At 37.1% G+C, this 22120-nt stretch overlaps 1 protein-coding gene across 1 annotated transcript in view; it reads right to left on the bottom strand.

Annotated features, from left to right (window-relative positions):
• Positions 1-22120, bottom strand: part of LOC140230397 (uncharacterized) — a 121902-nt gene that overhangs the window by 22006 nt on the left and 77776 nt on the right. The window contains exons 20-30 of the mRNA XM_072310582.1: positions 21923-22051; positions 21226-21351; positions 20470-20598; positions 19856-19981; positions 19038-19163; positions 17826-18011; positions 17109-17234; positions 15706-15831; positions 12790-12924; positions 10523-10648; positions 9052-9300 (exon numbers count right to left, since the gene is read on the bottom strand). Of these exons, the coding sequence (XP_072166683.1) occupies positions 9052-9300; positions 10523-10648; positions 12790-12924; positions 15706-15831; positions 17109-17234; positions 17826-18011; positions 19038-19163; positions 19856-19981; positions 20470-20598; positions 21226-21351; positions 21923-22051 (1584 nt within the window). The remainder of the gene's footprint in view (positions 1-9051; positions 9301-10522; positions 10649-12789; positions 12925-15705; positions 15832-17108; positions 17235-17825; positions 18012-19037; positions 19164-19855; positions 19982-20469; positions 20599-21225; positions 21352-21922; positions 22052-22120) is intronic.

Below are 22120 nucleotides of genomic sequence, written 5' to 3' on the forward strand. Positions count from 1 at the left end.
CTAGCTTAATTAGGGTCTAGCCTTCTTGTATCAACATAGAAACCTACTGCAAAGCGTCCATAGGTTACTGAGAATCCTAAACCGCTGTGGTGTCTATATATGATTATGAATGGATACTGTGTAGCCTTTGTATCAAATGCTGCAAAGCGTTCATGACACAATCTCGTGTAGCTGGGACTGTTCATAGGCCACCACTGACTGGATCACAATTTTCCCGTTGCACGATCCAATCTAAATCCATTCAAATCCACCTTTTCTCTTGGTCATCCACAAAATTGAGTTGTTCCAGGCAATTCTCTGAAGAAATCCGATCCTCGTCGCCAAATTTGTTATGTTTGTGAGTTCACTTGAGCCGAAATAAAGACAGTTCAAAGTCATGATTTGAAGCCAATCACAAGAGTATGTCTGTACTCCTTTATTAGTTCAGTTGCAGTCCCATTGTGTATACAACACATATGGATACATGTATGTCAGTATACTGTACTATCATATAGTCTGTGTCTTCAGACCTTGTATGATTAGTCTACAACTCAGTCTCCTATATAACAGGAATTGAAAGTTTATTTGATGAAAATCGGTTTTAGAATAGCTGAGATATCCAAAAACAAATTAAAAAAAGCGATCATAATAATATGTGGGTCCACAATTTATTAGTATTACTCTGTTTTGGGTATCTCAGTAATTTCATGACCAATTTTCATCAAATAAACGTTGAATTCCTTTGGGAATTACATGCTCTTTCATATTTCATAAGAGGACTCTCATTATCTCACCCCCAAATGTTAAAAACCTGAAGTTAGGTCTCAACCAAAACTGTATGAGCCCTTTAACATTTTGCGAGAGATTCAGAAACCACTCTGTGAGATGGCAAAGAGCATGCAATCCAAAGGGGAATCAAAGGTTTACTTGATGAAACTCTGGTTTGAAATGGCTGAGATATCCAAAAACAACGTGAAACAAAGAGATCCTAATAAAAGTCGTGGCCTGTCGCCTTTTATTATCACTTTTTTGGGATAAATCAGCCATTTGAAAACAAATTTTCATCAAATAAACGTTGAATTCTTTTTAAAATTACATGCTCTTTCTTTTTTCATAAGAGGTTCCTCATTTTCTCACTTAGGAATGTTATAAACCTGAATTATCACCTCAACCAGTACTGTACAGTCCCTTTAAGCAGCCTTGTCAAAGCTGCTTTCTCAGTCTTCAGGGGTGTCCCCATTACTTGATGGGCCAGCGAAAGAGGTACTTTAGTGAGAGGGTAGCTAAGAATGTGCTTAAGATCGATTGTACCACTTGATTCAGCTGCAACAGTCTCTGGCTCCCTCAGTTGTGTGTACTCTTTTTACTGCTGTTTTAGACCTCTTTGCGTTTTCTGACACAAAGTTTAACATTTTGATTCTGGGAACTGGCTTCAGAAACCTGGAACTGGCAGCTGCACATTCACCTTGAAACTCAGTCCGTCTTTTCTGCCCTCGTTCGAGTGTTGTTAGGAGAAATTGCCTCGTTGTCTCACTTGTCTTTGAAGAAGCTCTCGTATTTCGCACAAAGTTCACCCAGTGCAGCGTCTTCCTCTACGTCTTGAGACCTTTCACTGTTGTTATCGTTGGCAGATATCACATAGTTGCAACATATCTAACCGCCTCGTCTGATGATTCAAAAATCTAGAGAGCAATGCCTTTTCAATTGCGGCGAAGTTGTATGGTGTGCCGTGTTCATATTCACCCTCAATGGCACCGTTACAAATTTGACAGCATGCTGGATATATGGTCACTTGATCTTGATCAAATCAAATTTGCAACGTAAAAAAGCACCAACATGTTCTTTTTGTGGCATTTGGCCATTTTCTCCAAATTTTGAGACAGATTCCATAGAAGCATCATCAATAACATGTCTGTATGATCATCTTGAGTGATTATTAATTTTTGGTATCTCAACAGATAAGAGTATGGACAACCATATAATTATTCTTCTTTTCTTTTTTTTTTTTTTGTAATGGTACCATTGAGGGTGAATATGACCGAACTCGGCACATGTGGCCGCAATGGAAAAGGCAAAAACACATACCTGCCCCCCCCCCCCCCCCCCCCGGTATTTTACAATCCCTTTGTCTATGATGGTCCTTCTGAGCTCATCAATAGGGAGCTTTAGATTTTAGACGCGCGGACGTTCAAAGAGAAAAAAACATGGTCTGAGCGTGCGCAGTAACTTGACGTGCGCTACTGCGCACGCTCAGACCATGTTTTTTTCCCTTTGAACGTCCGCGCGTCTAAAATCTAAAGCTCCCTATCATCTCATCGAGGAACGTGGCCAGTGAGACAAGGAGGCAATTTCTCCTAACAACACTTGAACGAGGGTAGAAAAGACGGACTGAGTTTCAAGATGAATGTGCAGCTGACAGTTACAGGTTCCTGAAGTCAGTTCCCAGAATCAAAATGTTAAACTTTGCCTCAGAAAACGTAGAGATCTAAAACAGCAGTACACAGAGTGCACGCAGCTGAAGGAGCCAGAGACGTTCCTGATCGAAACCTGCAATGTTCTATTTCACATGAACTCTTCATTACTGGGACAGATCAGGTTCAGCGCTATAGAGGCAAGGATTTACTCTAAGAGTTCTTCTGTCAAGGAACAGTTTGCAAGATATATCATGTAGGAACGAAGGAAGCCCCAGTATGGACAAGTTATTGACCAGAAAATGTTGCATGTTTCCCATGGCAGAAGCTTTGTAGAATTGAGGAATGCCAACAACCAACTGTAAGCAGATATGCCGAGACACTTGCAAGGCCATCATGTAGAAGCTAATATGCAAATAAGAGGGCATTATCTTCGTTAGGTCCAGTGACACAGACGTCTTCATCATCTTGCTGTACTGTGCCAGGTCGGATGAAGGAAAAATAATTATAGACTTTGGTTCGGGCAAAAATAAAAGGTAAGTTGATGTCTCAAAAATTGCAACAGTTCTCGAAGAGAAGCAACCTGACATCACCGATGCACATATTGGTCTCCCAGACAGGTTGCGATTTCACTTCACGTTTCTCCAGGAAAGGGAAAGTAACACCTTATCAAAAGATGGAAAATAGTGCAACACATATCAAATCTTTTCAGTCTCTCTCAAACGAGGAAGTAAATATTCGAGCTGCCACATTCTTCATCTGCCCACTGTGTGGCTTTGCAACATCGGACATAAATGATGCCAGATACTATACAATGTCTTTAAGCGAATGAGCAGGGGACATAACAAAGGTACTGCCCCTTGCAAAACTGAATAAAATCATCTGCTATTTACTAATTCTCTTCCTCTCTGTGCCACAACACTTAAAAATCACATCCGAAGAGCACAGTATGTCGCCAGAATGTGGAAGAGAGCCAGCACGGCAGTCATGTAGAATATGGGTGGAAATCTACCCAGAAGTACTTTGAGCCAGACTGGTACCAAGGAAGTGCAGTCCCCGCATCTCTCGAAGGCTCATCGTTCAGTCCTTCAGATAATGCAAACCGAGACGATGAGGAATCCGAAGGGACATGGAGTGAGCAAAGTGATGAGAGTGATGAAAGCGATGAGAGTGATGGAAGCGTCAGTGATCACGAAGACATTCTAAAGGCTGTGTCCTGAAATATTGCGAATTTAGTTTGACTCTTGGTCGTACTGATGCAAATACTGTTTGCCCATGTACAAGATTTAGATATTGCCTAGTTCCTGTACTCTCTTTCATAAATTATCTAGAAGCTTTAAGTGAAGAACATTACAATATTTTGACGAGATATACAATTTTTTTGTGCGCATTATACGAACATTAATCTCCAACATGTGTCCAATAATGCTTTGTTTCAAAGTTTAATTTTATGTTGCAAAGGTTCGGATCACAGAGGGCGCTACCCTAAATGGTAGAAGGGTTATACTTTTTAATGTTTGAACAGACTAGACTTATCTCAAATCACAAGAAGGGCTGGATATAGATTTTTACAACCGTTAGACAAGATTGAGATATTTATAGAGAGTATTAACAACTATCTTCTAGAAAGTGATCAAAATCTAGGTGTCATTTTCTCTAAAACAGCGACGTCGACAATGATTGCTATGAATATATTCACCCTCAGGAGCATCACTACATAGAAAATGGGCAAACAGTTGGTAAATACATACTGCGAAATAGTTGGATACCAAATAAAATATATCTAGGACACTCTTAGATGCCGAAACTGACATCTTAATAACGATCATTCAACTCAAACTGTCTCAAAAATTTGGGAAAAGGGCCAACCGGAAGTGACGTCATACATTGCGTGATTTTGGCGGGAAGGCCAACGATGAAACCCGGCAGCAATGCATTTCTGTGATGTCTAGGGTTCATGTAAACTTCCTATGAGGTCAGTTGTTTGTCCGCTTTTCGGTTGAATAAACCTCCTGGGCCCCCGGTCTATAAATAGATCTGATAAGAATGTCTTTTTATATACTAAATTGTTAACAGTTATCATGGTTATGGTTTCTTGAAAAGAAATGGTGTTATCTCCGTATGTTTTAGGCTTTATTATAATTTTTTTACATGGTATAATGTTTTGTGATACAACTAACCTGCACATATAAATCGAATGTGATATCTCTCCCAATGGTAAACAATACCTTTAGTGTGTTGCGTGAAAGTTAAATCTCAACTTATAACTTATAATTTGATATATTTTGTTCAATCTTCTTATATTGCTATCTATTGCATGTTTCTATACATCCGAACGATATTGTACAAGTGTAATGAACCATATTGAGGGTCTTTTTTTCGGGGGGGGGGGGGGGGGGGGGTGGAGCTCATTCCCGTGTTTGGGTAAGGCCCAATCTTTGATAAACAAGAAATGCTTTTGTATCAAAGATCTGCTGTTGTAGAAACGTGAATGATGATGGTATAATAATTTCTGATCCGCAGATGTCCTTGAAAGCCCTTCTGATCCGAACCCCCCCCCCCAAAAAAAAAAAAAAAAAAAAAAAAAATCCGACATGGCGGCAATTTCTCAACTTTGCTCTTGAATGTGTTGTGCTAAATTACTTTTTCAGTATATTGTTCGAATAAAATTATCTAAATTTATTATTCGTGCTGTATATTCACATTTACAAATAAGCATGCTGAAACTGTATTTACTGTTATCAGATTTATCTTAAATTGTTTTTAGACTGATTTCATGTAGGTTATAGTGTCACAACTGATCTGAACTTATGCCATTGGTAGATGCTTTCCCATAATATAGATATCAGGATCACTCGAGAGTGAAAATGTTCATTTTCATTCATTTTAGAGTGACCTCGGGGATCACTCGAAGTGTGACGAGTGATCCCTAAGGCAGGGCTCGACACTAATGGTGGTCCGGTGGCCCAGGGCCACCAAAAACGCACGTCGGGCCACCAAAATGTCAGAAATGAAGAATTTGGTGGCCTGATCGGGCCACCGAAAAAGGTCGGATATTTGCCTTTGGGCCACCAAAAATAAAAGTTAGTGTGGGGCCCTGCCTAAGGTCACTCTAAAATGAGTGAAAATGAACATTTTCACTCAAAGTCAATCCAATTTCACTTTGAATTCACCGTTTTCTGTTATTCACTCCTTCAAAAGTAAAAACTTCCACTCGATTTGTTTTTTCTTTTTCGGAGAGTAGAATATCACTGGTTTTAAAAATGTGTCCATAAAAACCTAAGACGGTTTAAGATAGCGCAACAGACAAAATTGTATCAAAATCGAAATAATACATTTAATTTGGCGCAATGCACTATGTTAACTTTGATGGCTGTCATCTTGATTTTTTTTTTTTGAGCGGTTGATCTAAATTCTGTCTTAAACTATCTATAACAAGATTGGTGCCAAGTTTCAAGCTACTACCTCTATTTGAAATTTTTTTGGCTTCATCTCATCTGCTTCAGAACAATCTACTTTGAAAAAAAAAATAGCGATCAGTATAACGTGAGCTTCCACTTGGTATGAAAAGTTAGTTTGCAGGTACAAACCCTTGTTTGTCAAAGAAAAAGTCTGCATTTGCCAAGACTACTACACGCACCACTGGCACTGCTGCAAGCGCCAGTGCCAGTGGTGCGTGTAGTAGTCTTGGCGCGCGCAGACTTTTTTTATGACCAACAAGGTCTTGGTCACAACTAAAGTGGCCATTTTTACGTAGTGAGTTTTCAAGTTTGGGACATTATAACTCCTGAACCAAAAATGGTACTGACCCCTAATTTTCTCCAAATATTAATTATATGTCAAACAAAATTCTTGAAACGTTTCAAGATAATTCTTCAGTCTTTCTCTGATTTATGCTGAATCAAGCATTTTCATGATTTTCCTTTTTTCAGAAAAATATCAAAAAATGAGTGTTTTTTCCTTAAAATCTCAAGCCAGTTATCACAATAACCCACAAAAATGGTAACAGCTTGTAGAAAATTTTATTTTCTTTCATATGACATCACATTTGTTGAAATTTGATGTTTCTATCGAATTCTATCATTTAAATAACAAATTCAGTAAATATGGCGGCCATCTTGGACGCCATCTTGGATTTGGAGGCTTTCGCAACAAATTTTTTGAGGTAGACCAGTGGAATGTTGTTTGTTACAATAAAAACTTGAAAATAAGCATGGTCTACTTAGTTTGTAGAGAGAGTGCAACTCGACCTCTGTTTTTAGCTTTTGGCCCCCCGGTTAAGTACAAATGCATATTTAGTGCAGCTAAAACAAGATCTAAGCCTATCATTCACAAATGCCTCCAAACATCAATATTCTGATATTCAAAGTTCATTGACCTCTGGGGGTCATCAGAGGTCAAATCAGACTTACCTCCCGATCTTCAAATGAATCTTATGGTATGTACTAACACTGGTGAAAGTTTCATACTTTAGTCAAATTTTGCACAATTCTCATGATTTTGAGGGCTTAACTGCTCTACTATAGCTCGAAAGACTGGGGGGGGGGGGGGGGGGGGGCCTAAAGGGCCCCCCCTTAACCCTAACTAGGCCGGGCTATTTAGGTAGATCATAGAGCCGGGGGGGGGGGGCCTCCCAGGCCCCCCTCCAGATCTCGGCCGTCGACCGCGCGATCGCGACGAAAATTGGCACACACATTGCCTATGATGTAATCTAAAGTACTACGAAGTTCGATTTTTCAAAAAATTGTCATTTATGCTAAATTATGCTAATTTATGCATAATGATGCATGAAATCAGACAATTTGGTATAAATCACTAAATAAAGCCTGAAATGGGAACATTTTTTTTGTAAATATTCTTTTTAGTGTCCTAAGCAAATATAAGAGAAAAAAATTGAGCCATCCAAAAAAATTTCTTAAGTATTTTATTGTTTTTTGAATTTCTTATGTATTTCTTTGTTTTTTCGACTTTATGTTTTTCATTGTTTTTTCGATGAAACTTGTCCACGACATTGTTCCGAACGAGAAAATGTGTTATCAGTTGATTTTAATCAATAAAACCCCAAAATAATAATGCTTTTATGAAATTTGACTGTAAGCACAGTTTCCATTGAAATTGTACACGAATTCACGTTTTTGAGCAATTTTTGGTCTGACATGCATGTACATATTTATGCGAAACTTCGGAACCGCGCGCCCGGGCATCGCAAATTTGGTGTCAAAAGATGCGGGAGACTCGACAGAAAAAATTCATGAAACGTCGCGGTGATAGCTTTTCACGTTAGCGATACATCGCGCGGAACGTCGAGGGGGGGGCCTCGGAGGCCCCCCCCCGGCCTAGTTAGGGTTAAGATCTCGGCCGTGGATCGCGTGATCGCCGCGAAAATTTGCACAATGGTAGTGTGCAATGTCATCTAAAAGATCGTATATTTAAATTTTCCATAATAGTCTTCTTTTATTTTATTTTGATTAATTATGCTAATTTATGCGAGAAATCAGACTCTTTGATCTAAATCAGTAAATAAAGCTCCAAAAGTGCTCATTTTTGGTCTAATTACTCTTTGTGGCATTCTTAGCAAATGCACTTGAAAAAAAAAATCGGTATCAAAATTAATTTCTTATTTATTTTATTGTTTCATGAATTTCTTATGTATTTCTTTCTTTTTTTGACCTTTTGTTTTTGTTGTTTTCTTAAACAAAATTTGTGGCAGACACTTTTTGAAGCATAATACTCCTAAAAGAAATTAATTTTAGCCATTGAGAGCAAAAACAAGCATATTTATATGAACCATGTGAAAAAACTCAATTTGTATTGACTTTGTACACAAAATCACATTTTTGAGCCATTTTCGGCCTCACATGCATGTACAAAATGTTATGTAACTTCAGAACCGTATCCCCGGGCGTCACAAATTTGGTGTCAAAATGTGCGGGAAACTTGAAAGAAAAAAGTCATAGAGCATCGTGGCGAGAGCATTGCGCGTTGCAGAATCGCGCGAAATGTCGAGAGGGGGGGGCCTTTTAGCCCCCCCCCCCAGTCTTTTTAGGGTTAAGATTCTAGACGTTGACATGGCTTCACTAATTTCAGCTGCATTGTTTGCAATGAGGCAGAATTTGTCAGATAGTGATACGATGAATATAAAACTTTACTACATACTGTAAAACATGATATATTCGCAGCAAGAAATTTTCATGAATTGGAGCCGACGGCCTTTTTCATGGCATGAAATTTTTACGAATTGCCACTGGTGTTCCATGCATATAGTGTAGATAAGAAATTTCGCGAATCTTGGCGCTCCCGAAATTTGCAAAATTAAAATGCACGCAAACATTCCTCGTTTTACAGTAGTCTATAGAGAGAGTTTCTTCTATTGGGAAAGTTTCATAGGGGGTTTTCAGTAAACAGATTGATATACCTCAGCTTTTCAGATTTACATTGACAATTAGATCACGATTAAGTGGTATCTTCGATCTATAGTGCTGAATTCACTCTAGACTTTGCCTCTGTCAATTTATTGGTGATCTAACTGTGATGATGCCTGTAAATATTTTGCTCTCATTCATTTATTTTTCCATTTCCAACAGAAACATATGAATATAAATAGAAAAAAGTATACAAACATATAAAATATGTATAAATTCTTTGTTCTGTCGGCACATACCTTCACATGTCACGGAGTCAACTTGACGATATCCTGCAACACACTGGCAGATGAATCCCTCAGCTGTGTTGACACAGACTGCATTGGTGCAAGGGCTCGGGAAAGCGTAACACTCATTGGGACCCGCATCTACCGGAACGGCTGGATCTGCGGGAATGACTGGATCTACGGGAACGATTGGATCGATAATGGGCTGCTGGGGTTGCGGGCGATTTCCAGTGGTTGTCTGTAGAGGTGGTCTCGGAATTTCTGCAATGGTAAACCAGTGGCATGATCTTTTATCATGTGGTGCTACATATCATGGTGTTTGCATTTATGATATGTTGGCAGAAATCAGGGAAAACTTCTCGATTCTGACTTCAATTTTCAATACTTGTTCTAGTCTTTCATATACATGATCTTATATATATATATATGAATATATATACTTTCTCAGGAGTTCTTCCCATGGTTTACAGATTTACAATTTGTGATGAGAGAAAGATATCAAGACCATAATAATGCAATCAAGAACCCCAAGAAAAATACTTTTCCTTTCTTCTTAGCTTTATAAACCTAAGTGTCTTGATCCAAAGACCAAAGTTCATCTTTGAATCATGGGACTTCATTTGACTAATCCAAATTGTATATGCTTCTGTTGGCACAATCTCACAATGCTATATGACATTAACCCATTGAGGCAATTCCATAGACACCTCCCTGAGTATACTCTGGACTCATCTTCAATGGGTTAACAGAAGCAAAACACATTATTGCCTAAAGTAAGTGTCTATCAAGCCTTTACCCTCCCCCAAAATAGGGAAAAAGTACATGAATCCTTGTTTTCATATGTTTGCTCTGTCATAATTTTGGTGCATATCAGTTTTTAGTTTTTATTCTGCAAGTAGCTGGCCTTTTTTCAAAAGGTATTTTAATTTCTTTCTCATCAAAGTTCATATGAACCACGCATTCAGAATTAAGACATGAATGTCACAAGAAGGTCTATTAAGTGGCTTGGTGAAGGATAAACATGTGCAGAAACCAAAATATCTCATTAACAGAAACACAAGTGATCTCTTTTCTTCTAAAGTTACTTTGTTATGAAAGTTCTGAAAAAGTGTGTAGTTTAGAACTATGCTAATCAGGGTTGGGTGGCAGCTAACAAAAAACAAAATATAACAAAACATAACAAAACAAAACAAAATGGGGCATTGGAGGGAATCGGAGGGGAGTTTGTAATTTGGAACCATATGCTCAGCAGGGTCGGGTAGTGGCTTACAAACCAAAATGGGGGATTGTGGGTTGGGAGGAGGAGGAGGAGGAGGAGGAGGGGGGGGGGGGAGTAGGAGGGGGAGGAGGAGGGGGAGTAGGAGGGGGAGGAGGAGGGGGAGGAGGAGGGGGAGGAGGAGGGGCTGAAGGCATAAATCAACAACTACTGGCCAATCAGTAGCAAGCAGGTGTGACTACACACCAGCCTCCAGTCCACACTTACCATTGCATATCCTGTCCTGGTAGCTGTAGATGAAGCCAGGAGAGCAGAGACAACGGAAGCCAGATGCTGTGTTCTCACACATGGCACCCAACCCACACTTGCCTGGGATGTCGCATTCCTTGATGGCTGAGGGCAACAGAGATGGGCAAAACAATGTATATAGCTTTCTCAGAGAGGATAACAGTCATGGTAAGATAATAATAATGATAATAATAATAATGACAATGATGATGATGATGATGATAATGATAATAATAATAATGATAATAATAGTAATAGTAATAATAATAATAATAATAATAATAATAATAATAATAATAATAATAACAATAATAACAATAATAATAATAATAATAATAATAATAAATAATAATAATAATGATAACAATAATAACAATAATAATAATAATACAGTAATAACAATAATAACAATAATAATAATAATAATAATAACAATAATAATAATAATAATAATAATAATAATAATAATAATAATAATAATAATAAATAATAATAATAATGATAACAATAATAACAATAATAATAATAATACAGTAATAACAATAATAACAATAATCATCATCATCATCATCATGAGGATGATGATAGTGATAGTAACGATGACATCACTACTCCTATAATGCTTTTAGCAGTAGACTCTACAACACTACATGAGTAGTGATAATAAAATTAATCATACGATTTTATCAATCATAAGATTTACTATGCTATTTGTTATGATTTTTCATGTTACTATTCTCAGTGCTTCCTACTACTGTTACACTTCCACAAAACACCTGAGTTAAACCCATCTGTAGTACATCTGGATTCTCAAGGATTACTCCTCTTTGGAGAGATCTGCACTGACTTTCAATTCACCAACATGTATATCATTTAGGATCTAGCTGATCTTATACAAGACACATATTGGTCAAGCCTTTGGTTATATTACAGAATTATTACTTCTCATATCTCACAAACAAAACTTGCACAGTTCCAAAGATTCTTCTACAAATCCCCACATATAAAACACAAATAACATTAGGAGAAAAAGCATTTGCCTTTGCAGCTCCCATACTGTGAAATTACCATCAGAAATCACAAAATCCCCAAATGTGACATTATTCAAATTAGGATATCTCTTCATTTAAGTGTTAACTATTGTTTAAGTTATTATCAGAAGAGTTATTGTAGCATAGATGAATATATGTAAATGGGTTTTGCCCTTTATTGATATATTATCTAATAATTACCATCAATTCTGGTACTAATCATCATCTATTATCACTAAAATAATGATATAACGACAATCACTTTTAAGCTTTCACTTTTAAGCTTTCAATGAGTACATTTCAGATAAATGGCAAAGTGAAAGTGGCTCGCTCGTTCTGCCCGTACTTATAGTAAAATGAAAAGTGTTCATAAGTTATTATCATAGTCCTTTGCAGTGATTTCTTTTACTATATTTAATTCCTCAGAAATTCAATTTAAAATGCTCTATAAAAGCGACTTTTATACTCTGTTTTTACAAAAAGTCCCTACTGTGGGAGGGGGTACCCCCTCCCACACCCTCCCCCCGCTTGGTCGCTTCGCTCCCTCACCGAGGATCTCACATCATCACATTAAAAGAATGTACTCCCACATGTTATGATCATAGTACTTCCAACTGATTTTTTCAATATTTTAATTCCCCAGAAATTTGCTTTTAAATGCTCTATAAAAGCGACTTTTATGCTCTGTTTTTACAAAAAGTCCCTACCATGGGAGGGGTTTTCCCCCTTCCACACCCTCCCACCGCTCGGTCGCTTCGCTCCCTCGCCGAGGATCTCACACCATCACATTATTATGTACTCCCGTATGTAATAATCATAGTCCTTTGCACTGATTATTTTTTACTATGTTTAATTCCTTTTTTTTTGTGGAGATTTTGCCCCCCCAACACCAGAAGTATTCCGGCGCACTTGTGCACAATTTAATGCTTGAGAAAATGAAAGAGAAAATGCTGTATTAATAGTATATTAACTTTTACAAACAGCTTGAACAGAAGAAATCTCAGTTATGTTCAGAGAATCAATAGATCTATCAGACACATACTGGACTTCCCTATTGAGACTATATAGACATCCTTTGTAAAAAGGAACTGTAATTGACACCACTTTCTCAGAAGTTCTCCAGAAATCAGAAATCAATGTTCGCGCTGACAACTTGCAACCATATTTTGAGCGATTGTCCGATGACAGCTTGACCCTATCAAGCATACAACTCACCTTTGCAAAGCTTGGAGGAGGGTTCATAGTCAAATCCTTCGGGACATTCACAGACGATACTGTGTCCCCGGGAGATGCAAGTGCCATTCCCGCAAATTCCTGGATTTCGTGCACAGGCATCCATGGTGTTAATGCCTGTATGCATGCAAATGGTAGTAGATAAGTAATGGCATAAATCTATCCAATGCAGAAACCCAAACTGGCCTGTGAATACTTCTTTGTGCACCAACACATTTTTGTTGGGACTTGGTGACATGCTTAATTTTACCATAAGAATGCAGAAAAGCTAAGTATTTGTATTTTGTGTTAGTATCTGGGAATATGTATACCATGGGAGATAAACTGACTAACAAAGAGATTTGTTATCAGATAGCAGACATCTCTCATGGTAACATTGAGAGTCCAATCACTTTTAATTCGAGTTGTCAAAACAATGACTTACAACAACACAAAAGGCTATTTAATATCACTGTTCACCAACTTTAGGCCAAATCATTCACTGTTCCCTTCCCCCACCCCCCCCCTCCAAAAAAAATACATTAATGAAAAACTAGATATATCGCTACGGCGACTGATATGCCTCCGCCATAATGCATGGTTCTCCTAATAGGTCTATAGTACAATGTCTTGACAATGTGTGATGACAGTTTCACACAATTGGCAAAATATTAAAATGACAGGTTTGCCATAAATGTGCTGAATGTTCACTTTCCTAGAACTAGGTTCAATTGGATAAATGTCATAGTGCAGGTATTTGGGGAACTGATGATTTTTACTTGACTTTTGACCCTTTTAATAGTTTATGCATTGAGTAATTTTCAAGGTATTGAGAAAAAGTATAATTTCAGTATCAAATGGGAAAATAGCATTATCTAAACCTGGCCTTTGACCTTTGACCTCACAGTTCTAAAGAGAATCACTGTTAGGTTGAACATGCATAAATATGTAAGTTTCATGATGATACCTTGAGTTACTTTTGAGATATGGAGGAAAAAGTGCAATTCAGCACTTTCACTTGACCTTTGACCTTTTGACCTTTGACCTTTTGGCAAGAAACTTCCCACAGAATATATATTGGGTAATACATGCATACATCAAGTTAAAAAAAAAAAAACCTTCAGGAATTGCATAAATACAAGGAAAGTAGTGATATTTTGAGGAGTTGACCCTGACCTTTGATCCCTGACCTTTGAACCATGACCCCCAACTTCCCTAGATAATCACTGCCCATTGGAACAAGCATATATATACTAAGTTCCATGAAGATACCTTGAACCATTTGCGAGATATGGAGAAAAACATGAATTTTCAACCTTTTTTTTTCACAAAATAACCTGTGACCTTTGACCTTTGACTCCGTGACCCTAAAATCCAAACAAAGTATTATCCTCCCAGGATATACCCTCATACCAAGTTTGATGTAAAACCACCACACGGTTCTTGAGATATCGACAAAAACAAAACGGGACGGACGTACGGACGGACGGACGGACGGACGACCCGAAAACATAATGCCTCCGGCCACTTCGTTGGCAGAGGCATAAAAAAATGTTAATTCTACCAATTGTCACATAATACTTTAGAAAAATTAAGCAAAATCATACAGATATCAGAAATTCCTGCCTAAACAATAAACCATGAAAATGCCATATGCCATAATGAAATTAATCTTAAGAAAATAAATAAAACAAAAGGAAAAATGGGTCAACTATTTCATTCTAAGTGATTAAAAGCAATATACATTGTCAACATTTATAAAGAGTGTGAAATAAGACATGAAATTGATGGACATGGTGTCTATGGTACTAATAAGTGATTTTTACTTTATCTTTCAGGGTTCGACAAAAGACTTCTTCTATGCATCATCTGGCCTTGGCCTTTGCCCTTTGCCTATGACAGACCTGGCCCAGAATTCTGTGTTCTGTTATATACAGTTTAGTATATATGAAGGAAAATAGGGAAGTTGAATTGTGTGGTCATCTAATAGCATTCTCTTGAAATCACAAAACTGCAATATCTAATTCATTGTGAAAGGGCAAATTAACTGGCATTAATTGCAAATACTTGTGCAATAAACTTTGATAAGCTCAGTTGCTAATCTGCACTTTTTAATTTCACAGAGCACAGTCGGGGCACATTGATGTATTGTCTTACTACTGCTTTCTATACAGCATTTTGATTTTGCCTTTGCTTTATTGAGCAATGAAAGCAAGAAGAGGAGATCATGTCACATGAGAGAGGAAAATGGTTCTTGTTGGCTTACTTTTGGGGAACATCATAAAGCAAAACTACTTAAACATCCACAACATATCACCTGAAGATTTCAGAAAATGAATATACATGCACAAATTAGGATGAAGATATAGGGAAATGAAGAGGAGTAAATGGTTGGAGAAGAGACATTAAGAATGTAATTTTGATGACAGGATACAATGCCTCCAAAATATATTTGCAACTAAGAAGAAAACACCAGGGGCAATTCAAGTCATACACACATCCATTGCATAGCACACAAGCTGATGAGAATGCCATCATTCGCAATGTGACAAGCTCTGGTTCACATATTGTCCATACAGCACACCTCTACCATCTAGTATCGAGCTTACAAAATTTAAGAGTATTTAAGATTGTTTTTAGAGATATATTTTGAGTTCTGTTATGTCGGGACATCATCAATTCCAACAACTTGATTTCACACCAACTGAAATGCGAGAAAGCGAGGATGCCAGACTGTAGAATGAAATACAAACTCGCATGAACCATTTCTCTCACAAACACAAATGTTCCCAAAGAAACAATTTAACAAAGGTATACAAATCAGATTCAGTCAAATACAATCCACAAGAAATGGCAAGATTTATGAACAAGAGCTTGTCACAACGCCATGAAATTACACTTATGCTGAAAATTTCTTACCGATACATCGCCTGCTATTATAGCTAAACTGTTCTCCGGGAGGACAAATGCAAGCAAAGCTGCCCTTTTTGTTGACACAACGACCATTATTACACAAAGTGGGATATCTTCTACACTCATTCAGATCTAAATAAAGGCAAATAAAAGTGAAATGCATATTTTAAAACACCAGCGAGCAAGGAGCCAGATCACTGGATTGAACTAGCATTCCACAGGATTTAGTTTGCGACTGCCTGCCAACTTAGAATCATTAAAAAAAAATATGATTTTTTAAATATTCCGAGTTCAAAATACAAAGAAAACAAAGTAAACATCAGTTGAAATTCATTTAAAATCAGAATGAGACCATTGTGTTACATGTTCTTTTCAAAAAATTTACTATATATATGTCTGTGTGCATTAACATCAGAAATTCAAATGATACTTAAAATGCAAAGAAAAGGGTAATTTTTCTTTCCTTTCTCTCTTTTTTTTCTCAATATGCTCTTTCAAATATTTTCTCCTTACATGTTGCTTTCCTTCACTGATCCAATGATCTCAGCCATGGAGATAATCTACACTGAAGATCAAATGCTGTGGTTGGAACTATGGAAATTGATCATCAGCTTTATTTCAGTGGTTGGACGTTTGCTTTGTTTTTGACACTCACATGGCTCATCTTTACAAATTTCTTCTTTTTTTTGGGTACAACATTAATGGTTCTGTGGCAGGGAATCAAAACTGGACAGAATAAAAAGAAAACAGTGCATCATATGGCTCATAGAGAAAAGACAACAAGTAAAACAACACAGGTGCATATTATGGCGAAAATGCTGAGAAAACATAATCAGGACACACAACACTTTAGAATAGGTAACATATGTGCCTTTTACTGCATCACATTTGAACAAAGAGTCATAATTATAGAAATTGATTCAAACAAACACAGTTATATTGATAGACTGGGTTACAAAAACATCAAAAGTGCACAAAAAAGAGAACACAATTTTAGAATCAGAGAGGAAAACTAACATGATGAAAATGCAATAAATGCACTAAAATAACAACATTAGGACAAGGTTAATATTCATATCAATTAGAAGAATATCTGTTATAAAAACTCAATGTCAATGCAGGGTGACATGTATATCCATGTAAAATTCTTGCAAATCATTTGTCATTGCAAAGTGTTCCAATCAATAAAACATTCATAATCACTCTGTGCAGTAAAGCATCAAATCCATATCATATCTCCTTGATATCAATGGTCAATTTCATCGCCTGAGCCGTGATCAGGTTCATCATGGATCAACTCTGCCATTGCTATAGTCAGCGTGGCAATCAGCAATTATTGTTATCATTATCATTTTCAATTCCATTGGAACAACACCACCACAAGTCACAAGGGCATTACAGCATCTCACCTGCGCACTTTCTCTTCTTCTTCTTGTACGTATATCCGTCTGGACAGACGCAGGAGTACCCTCCTATTCTGTTCTGGCAGGTCGCAGAACCGCAGATTTCGGGATCACGGAGGCACTCGTCCATATCTGGCAATTGATTGCAGAAAGAGAGAAAGAGAGAAAAAAATGATTGCAAGTCAAACCTACAGTAGATGGCTCCTTGCAAGGATATTCAAGTTATGATAACAATCCAAATTACTCTTACAGTAGGAGCATGATTGCGCAGGGTTTTTTTTTTCCCTTTTTCATTTCATTTCTATTTCATTTCCAAACAACACAAAATATTTGCATATACATAGTAACACAAAATCAGTACAATGTTGTAATAAAAAAAAATACTGTGAACTGATAATAAATTGTGGGGCCTTTGTGATTATGCCAAATCGAAATTGAAACTGTTGGAAATGGAGGGGAGTGCTGAAAAGCAAAGCTTGTGATTTGCAGTATCCTGGCAGTGCATACATAACACCTTAGTGGCTGAAAGTACGGTAAATGATTTTTGTGTGTGGATGTTTGTGGCATGTCATGGGGGGGGGGGGGAGCTGCTCTATTGCATCATAACAATGGCAAATGTCTTGCATCTATTTTAGGGTGTTGGTTTTCCTGCAAAAAGCTTCACACAATGTATAAACATGGAAAGAGCGCATATAGTAAGAACTCTCCTTAAAAAAAACTTACCAACACAAGCCCTGAGGATCGGGTTGAACTGGAAACCATTTTCACAGGTGCAGATGGCACCTCCCTGAGGGGCCACTGTACACGTGCCATTTCCGCACATGTCTGGCCTGGACAGGCAGGTGTTTTCGTCTGGCGGATTGCGGGACGTGGTGTGACCCTCCAAGTTGGTGGTGCTTGGTGGTTGTGCTGTTAGTAGTGATCCAGAGTTGGAGAAATCAATGGGCGGTATGTCCTTTAGCAGGTCTTTTCACAAATATTCAATATTTCCTAATTCCCATGATGGTGTTTTGCAAAATTCAAACAATCCAGCTTTGTGTTAAGCAGAATTTGAGAAAAACATCAGTCAATCACTTAACCCGTTGAGGACAAGTCCTGAGTATACTCTGGCAAGCATCTATGGGAAATGTGTGTTATAGCAAAATCAGTCCATCCTCAGTGGGTTAAGATTGTAGTGGGCTACTCCTTTCTGTATTTGGAACTGAATGATAACAATATTAATTATTCTCATCTTGGTATCACTTATTTGAAGCCATCACAAAAATATTCCTGCTGTCATCCAGGCATCTTTTCTTTGTTGCATAATGTTCAAGATTTAATTGCCATCTAGGAGAAAAAAAAAAACTATTCATGTTATAATGAATATAAAGTGATTACATTCTTGCACATCTTATAATGAATATAAAGTGATTACATTCTTGCACATCTTAATGTATTTCACAGATTACACATACAAAGCAATTAAAGCAGCTGCACACAGTATACGTGCCATTGAGTTATATAATAATGACATAAATTCAAGTCTGTTTATGCTTTTTTTATAGAAGATTAATGTCTGATTTTCAGAGTGATAAATTTGAGAAGAGATCTGGTAAGAGGAATACAAATACAAAAATCAATCTGCAAATGAATGATTATGTCATGACAAGAGAATAAACATGAAAATTAATGGTAAGTTGACAAAGCTAATTTATCATTCCAGAGTTGGTGACTGATCATGTCCCAAGGTGTTACTTATCAGTGTTTTGTTTGTCTGCCATATGATAATAGTAATACAATGGATGTATAGCGTGTTTTTCTCATGGCAAATTTACTTGACTTGAGAAGATCCTTTAGATCCTATCTACTCATTATGTTCAGTAAGTCTCTTTCCTACATGCAAACACATCTATACCATGAGAACCAATCATAGAACAACAGCACAGCTGATCTTACTGATGCACTGTCTTCTTGTTTCGTCAAACTGTGATCCCTGTGGACAGACGCAGCGGAAAGAGCCCTCACTGTTCTCACACTGACCATTGCCGCAAACATCTTGCATTATTTGGCACTCATTCACATCTAGAGATAGAAAAAAACAACAACAACAACCACAAATAGTCAGTAAAAATCTTTGAATCTACAAAGTGTGACAAAGAAGACTTCAAAGGGGAGTGAACAGATATCCTACTGACATAATGTATTCCTTTAGATTTTTAGTTAGTGTAAGCCTGTCATATTTTGCAATAAGTCTGGGTGTGGAAAATATCTTATTCTCAAATAAAATAGATTCATATTTCATTCATACTTTCAAATCAAAATTCTGCATCAAAGGGCAATTACACTGTTATGTCCATGATCTTTTTAATCGATCAGTCTTCAACAGGTATAAAAAAAAGCATGTAGGCCTACATAATAAATTATGTACGCTGATACACCACAAGGTGGCCTGTACTTTATTGAAAGAAGAAGAAGAAGATAATAAATATCTTCAGTAACTTTTTGTGTACACAGATGAAGAAAATAGTGGAGTACTACTTGCTCAGAGAGTGTGAAAACACCTGAGTTTGAAATCAAGCTATTTTACAAGGTCCTATCAAAATGCTCTCCATATTTCCCAATTTCCACCTTGTTTAACTTTATTCTGAATGAAAACCATATAGAGACTCTATTAAGAAGAGACATTCAGGATAGTACTAAATTCATACAAGAGAAAATGAGAGAGACAGATCGAAACGAGGTGTTCTCATCTTTGTCAGATTTGCCAGTCTTACCGATGCAAACTCTCAGCTCATCATCAAAGGTGTACCCCGAGGTGCAGCCACATTGATAGCTTCCTTCTCTGTTGAAGCATGCTCCATCCCCACACGGAGAAGGGTCGGCCTCGCACTCATTTATGTCTGTCACATGGCACAGACAATTCAACACCGGCAGCATGTGGGTAAGGACAAAGTAATTTACTCAGACTATCAGAGCTGTGAATAACAAATCTGGCAGTCCCATAGTATGTGTTACAAATATCAAGTCTGCGGTACTAGTGGGTATGTTTGATGTTTCAGAACAGTCAAGATTCATTAACTCTGTTCGTACCATTGACATATTATTTCTGTACACTCTATATACAATTTTGAGATGATGGTCCTGAATAGGTTTATCTCTTATCTTAATATATTGGACATTACTTCCAGTAAACACATTGCATACTTTATGTAATCAGCCTAAAATGACATAAAACAAAGATGAAGAAGGAGAAAAGGGAAAAGATGCAGAATGATAATAAACAGATGTGACAAAAAAGATAAAACCTAAAATTTCTCAATCATTGATGTCAATTCTAAATCACACATACTGGTACTCTCCCAATAGAAATGAGAGTGTTATTGCTCACCGAGACATCCTTTGCCGTTACCGCTGACGTACTCATAACCCGTTGGACAGATGCACCTGTAGCTACCCTCTGTGTTCATACAGGTCCCATTGCTGCAGATTCCACGATATTCTGCACATTCGTTGGAGTCTGAAGAAGCCCAATTCACATGCACACATAAAAATGCAACTTCATTGAACTCAGTCCAGTTGAATTCTATTCAGCTGTTATTTCTTCCTATGTCCAATTCATGACTGCGACTTGTTACACACACACTACACACATACACACACACACACACACACACGTAACATCTTTTAAAAGAACTTGCAAAAATAAAGGAAATTCCATTAAATTACTGGAATTCAGTGAATTTAGACACGCATAGAAAGATATTCGATTGATATCTACATCAGTGATTCAGTGAATAGTGGTAAATATCAATAAAAGAGTCTGAATATTTTTTTTTAAAGAAGCCAATCATAATTGCTGCAAGAAGTCATTCAAATTGTAAATGAGAACGTAACACTTATTCATATTTATAGTTTAGTTATTCATCATATGACCATTTCTATCTAATTTTTGAACTTTTATTTTTCATTTTTCATTTTCAATTTATCTTTATCTTCTCTACCCGGAATAAAGAACCCCTTAGCATAACTTGAAACATACTAGAATATCTCTCCTCACTTCTCCAAAATACATTCACAAACACAAATGATGTGGAGATTCCTATGGACACACTCGAACCACACTGAGTTCAATCAGAAATCTTACCTATGCACAGGGAGAGGGCCTCGTCAAACATAAATCCATACGAGCATGAGCATCGGTAGCTGCCCGCCGTGTTTGTGCATGTTGCATTTCCACAAATCCCAGGCGATATCCTACATTCATTCATGTCTGAAAAGAGGAGGAAGATAGTGGAAAATTCAAAATTTATTGAAGAGAATACTGGGGAGTCAATTTTTCTTAAGCTTATCAACAAGGTACTGAAATTTATTTTTTTTTTATCATTAAATTTAAATTTTACACAAGGTATTAGCCATTTTCATCTTTACTTTCCCTGAGATTCAAAACTTAATTCTGCATGGGTTTATGGCAAACATCTTTTTTACATTGCTAACATAATCATTCATGTCAACGGTAAGTGTATTGAAATAGAGAGTTCAATAGTTTTGCCTCTCAGCTCGGTAAGGTAAAAAAGATTTTTTTTTTCTCTGAATTTGTCTGTACATAGTTTCATTGACTAGCTACATCTTTGAATCTCTCTCCCCTAAAAAAAAATAATGTGATGTGTCTAATAACTGCATCTATCAACAAAAATAACTTTACAGTATTATCACAAATCCCCTTGCTCTATAACAGCATCCCTTTGGGATCAGTCAGTTTAGGTGAATTAGTAGCTAAAAAAAAAAAAAAAAAAAAAAAAAACATGGATGAACATAGGTCAAATGTTGAACAAAAGCCTCACCACTACAGGTTTTCCCCTCAGGATCAAAGTCAAATCCGTCGCGGCACATGCAGCGATAAGATCCGGGCATGTTTTCGCACCTGGCCTCAGAGCCACAGGGATTCTCACTGAATAAGCACTCATTCAGATCTTGAGGTTGCATGTAATGGGAAAAATAACAAGAAGGGTAGATCTTTAAAAGCATTTAAAAGCATTACT

Source organism: Diadema setosum, chromosome 1, assembly GCF_964275005.1.
Source record: "Diadema setosum chromosome 1, eeDiaSeto1, whole genome shotgun sequence".
Lineage (NCBI taxonomy): Eukaryota > Metazoa > Echinodermata > Echinoidea > Diadematoida > Diadematidae > Diadema > Diadema setosum.